The sequence below is a fragment of the Priapulus caudatus genome, unplaced genomic scaffold, assembly GCF_000485595.1.
Source record: "Priapulus caudatus unplaced genomic scaffold, Priapulus_caudatus-5.0.1 Scaffold157, whole genome shotgun sequence".
Lineage (NCBI taxonomy): Eukaryota > Metazoa > Priapulida > Priapulimorpha > Priapulimorphida > Priapulidae > Priapulus > Priapulus caudatus.
The window spans coordinates 225391-229427 of record NW_014577218.1 but is presented as its reverse complement, the minus strand read 5'-3'; the positions used below and the strand labels follow the sequence as shown (position 1 = coordinate 229427).

At 49.4% G+C, this 4037-nt stretch overlaps 1 protein-coding gene across 1 annotated transcript; it reads left to right on the top strand.

Annotated features, from left to right (window-relative positions):
- The first annotated feature begins 390 nt into the window (after nt 1-390).
- On the top strand, nt 391-3034 carry LOC106806385 (monocarboxylate transporter 12-like). The gene is made up of 2 exons (XM_014808308.1): nt 391-1018; nt 2898-3034. The coding sequence occupies exons 1-2, from the start codon at nt 391-393 to the stop codon at nt 3032-3034; spliced, it is 765 nt and encodes a 254-aa protein (XP_014663794.1).
- Nucleotides 3035-4037: the final 1003 nt, after the last annotated feature.

The window sequence follows — 4037 nt, the reverse complement described above, 5'->3', positions numbered from 1 at the left end:
ATCTCTGTTCTCTTGCTCTTTCTCTCTCTCTCTCTCTCTCTCTCTCTCTCTCTCTTCTCGCCTCCTCTCTCTCTTCTCTCTCTCCGCCGCTCCTCTTCTCTCATCTCTTTCTCTCTCTCTCCGCCCCACACACACACACACACACACATTCCTACTTGTTTATATCGTGTGTGCGTTATCACAGGGTGCATTATGTTTGCATATATATATATATATATATTTATTTATTTATTTGAAATTCTTCATATTCCAATATATTATTCATTTGATTTTGCAGGCCTCGGGATGGGTTTGGTTTTTACACCTACCAATGCCGTGATTGGCTACTACTTCGACAAGTACCGCCCCCTGGCGTGCGTGCTAGCGTCATGCGCGAGTTCTGTAGGCGCAATGCTTGCTCCGTTATTGGCTGTTGCATTAATTGGCTCGTTCACCTGGCAGGGTGCAATGCTCGTGACAGGCGGGCTATCTATACACGTCGTACTGGCCGGGATGCTCTTTCGGCCTCTTCCGGAACCGGAAAGAAATGGCAAGGCGGCTATGAAGAAGGAAACTGCTCTGAGCAGCGCTGTAATAAAGAAACTGGTGCTGTACTGCTCGGCAATGTTGTTCTCGACGGCCGGTGCCAGCTCCGTATCGATGTTCCTGGTGAAGTACGGCTTAGAACTGGGCCTTCCTATCGACACTGTTGCTCAGCTGAGCGTCATCCGGGCCGCTAGCGCCACTCTAGCGGGATTCGGAGTCGCTATCATATCCGGCAGCTCGTGCTTCAACCGCCGCATCGCGTATGCGAGCGGAGTCTCGCTAGGTGGCGCCACCGCCCTGCTATTCTTTTTTGCGCCGTCGCGAGCTCTGTATCCGGTCCTACTGTGCGTGAACGGACTTGGAACTGGTGTCGCGTACTCTCTGCTAGCCTCCGTCAACGTAGATTTGTTTGGAGTTAAGAATCTTCTGAAGATCCAAGGAATTATCAGCTTTGCTGCGGGCTGTGCAAACTTCATCGGACCCCTTATCGCCGGTAACACGGTTTATTCCCGGTTGGCCTACTCCAATTTCGCCTACGGCAAAATTCCCATTTCGCCTACAGCAAATTCCCAGTTGGCCTACACCCATTTTACCTACTCCCAATTTGTCTACGCTCAAAATCTACCCCATTCCCATTTCGTCTACGATCGGTTTGTTCACTAAATAATCATTTATAAATAATAAAATATGGTTTTGATTGGCATACATAGACTACAAGAACCAGAAGAAAACATAAGTACAAATAATGAGAACACAACTTGATAAAAATAGAAAATACAGTAGCATAATGGGAGTAGGCGAAATGGGAATATTACCGATTCTGAGAGTAGACGAAATGGGACGTAGGCGAAATGGGAGTAGGCCAACTGTTAGCGGTAATCTATCAATACTGTGGTGGGTGGTTTAGGATGTGGGGATGTTTCAGCTGCATATGAACTACTGCTTCCCTGTTATTGGCAATCCATGGGTAATCCTGCCCTATAACACAGACATATCTTACATTAATACACGTATGGGGGAGAATAGCGCTGCTCGCGCGAATCTAAGAACACAACCCCGTATATTATGCGTGAATTTCTATGTGTGTGCGCGTGCGTATCTGCGTGTGTGCGCATGTGCTTGCGTGCATGTGTACGTGTGTGCGTATGTACTTGTGTACGTGTGTACGTGCGTGCGTATTTGTTTGCGTGCGTATGTACGTGTGTGCGTATGTGCTTGCGTGCATGTGTACGTGTGTGCGTATGTACTTGTGTACGTGTGTACGTGCGTGCGTATTTGTTTGCGTGCGTATGTACGTGTGTGCGTATGTGCTTGCGTTCGTGTGTACGTGTGTGCGTATGTGCTTGTGTACGTGTGTACGTGTGTGTGTATGTGTTTGCGTGCGTATGTACGTGTGTGTGTATGTGCTTGCGTTCGTGTGTACGTGTGTGCGTATGTGCTTATAAGCAGGCTCCTGCTAGTTTTCAGTCTACCACCTAATAGGCACTTTCAGAACTATGGGTAAAAAGCCATGAAATCTATTGGGCTGACCACATAGCGCGGATGAGAGTGCGTGTACTCTCTCGCGAAACAACATCGTTCCTGTGTAGCGCATAGAAATACAAATTGACATACGTACATGCAGGAGTGAATAAAGTAAATAATAGATTAATAAGAAAAATAGAATAAGAATAATGAGAAGATAGAAAAGAAATGAGCAATGAGAAGAATAAGAATATGAGATAGATAAGAATAAAATAGTAGTAATAGAATAATGAACTATTATGCATTACTCCTGGTACATGTATTTCTATGGTCGCTAACCACTGTCGTGGTCAGTAGCGCCCCGTACGAGGCGTCGGAGCGGAAACCACGACGAACTTGCCCGCGGGGATATTATGATAGCTCGAGCGCGAAGGTGGTGTCCTGGCTGACTCCCTGGACGACAGCGTTACGGCGGTCTCACCTCTACTAATGATGTGCGCCCGCCGCTTGTAACGCTCAACAAAGTCTTTGTGCGTGCGCCAGCTGCATGCGGTGCGTGAGAGGGGTGCGCTCATACACGACAGGCCAGAGAGAGAGAGAGAGAGAGAGAGAGCAGAGAGAGGTAGAGAGAGAGAGAGAGAACTGAACGCTCGGGCGAGTCGCGAGTGGTGGAAGTCAGTCTAGAGGCCTTAAGGCTGCGTCGCTACTATATTATAGTATGCCTGCTCACGAGTCGACGGGGCGGTGAATAACTGAGCGCCCGCCTTGTTCGAGCGATAGCTGTGCGTATGCCCGCTGGTGGGCTGGTAACGAGTGCATGGCGTGGCCGGGTGCGGCCGCCGAATATCTTAGCGGCGGATAGGCTGCGTATGATAGTGCGCTTTCCTGCATGCGTCGACATTGTGCAGGTTTGTTAGCGAGCTGTGGCATCCCCGGTCCATGCGGAACCTACGGTGCAGAAGATTTCACTGCATTCCTGCGAGAATCTACGTGCCGCGCCGTGCGGGTGTATGTGTGCGTAGTGTGGAAGAGCAGCAAGTCGTGAAACTGATGGTACCGAAGAGCTAAATACATAGCCTTGTACTTGGTACGATCTGGCCTTGATGGTACCCTAGAGTGCAGCTGCAACGTGATTGATAATCTGTATAGCTATAATAATATATAACTATATATTATACACGTCGATCCGATTGGATATACACATGGTCGCGCTGTTCTAGGCGAATGCTGGGCCATACGTAAGTTTCTTGTGCGTGAATGCCTACGGCTCGAGTCTGCGTGTGTGTGGCCTCTCTTTCCGCCCCTTTCTCTCTCTGTTCCCTCCTTGCTCTCTCTCTCTCGTCTCGGTCTCTCTCTCCTCTCAATCTCTCTCGCTCTCTGTCTGTCTTATTCTCTCTCGTCTATCTACCCTCTCTCTCTCGCCTCTCTCCCTCCCCCCTCGATCTCTCTATCTCGATCTCTACCTATAAAGCACACACGAACACGCACGCGCTGCGACGGCGGTGCACCAATGCGCGGCACACACCGCGCGACGCCACACAACACACACACACACACACACACACACACACACAAGCACACACACACATATATAATATATAAAAATAATACAATAGATATATTATATATATTATATACCGTACACACACGCTAGCGGCACGCCACACACGCACGCGCAACTCACACACACACACCGGCAGACACGACTAACGCACGCACGTGGCAGAAACGCGCACACACGCGCACTCAACGCACGCACGCACACACCACACGCCACACGCACACACACGCACGCACGCACTGACGCTGCCGCAGTAGTTCAGATATAATGGTAGCAAAGCCCATGTTCCGCGTATGTTACCGACGTGGCGATAGGCAGCGAAAACCCAGCGCTATAAAGCGGCTTGTGAGCTTGATAGTACGTTCCGCACCAAAAATAAACATCAGTGCAGCGCGTGAGTAGGTATGCAGCAACTCGCTAAATGTTCCAGCTGATATCGCCAGACGATACAGGCAAATCGCAGGGCAATCGTTGATCCAAACGTAGC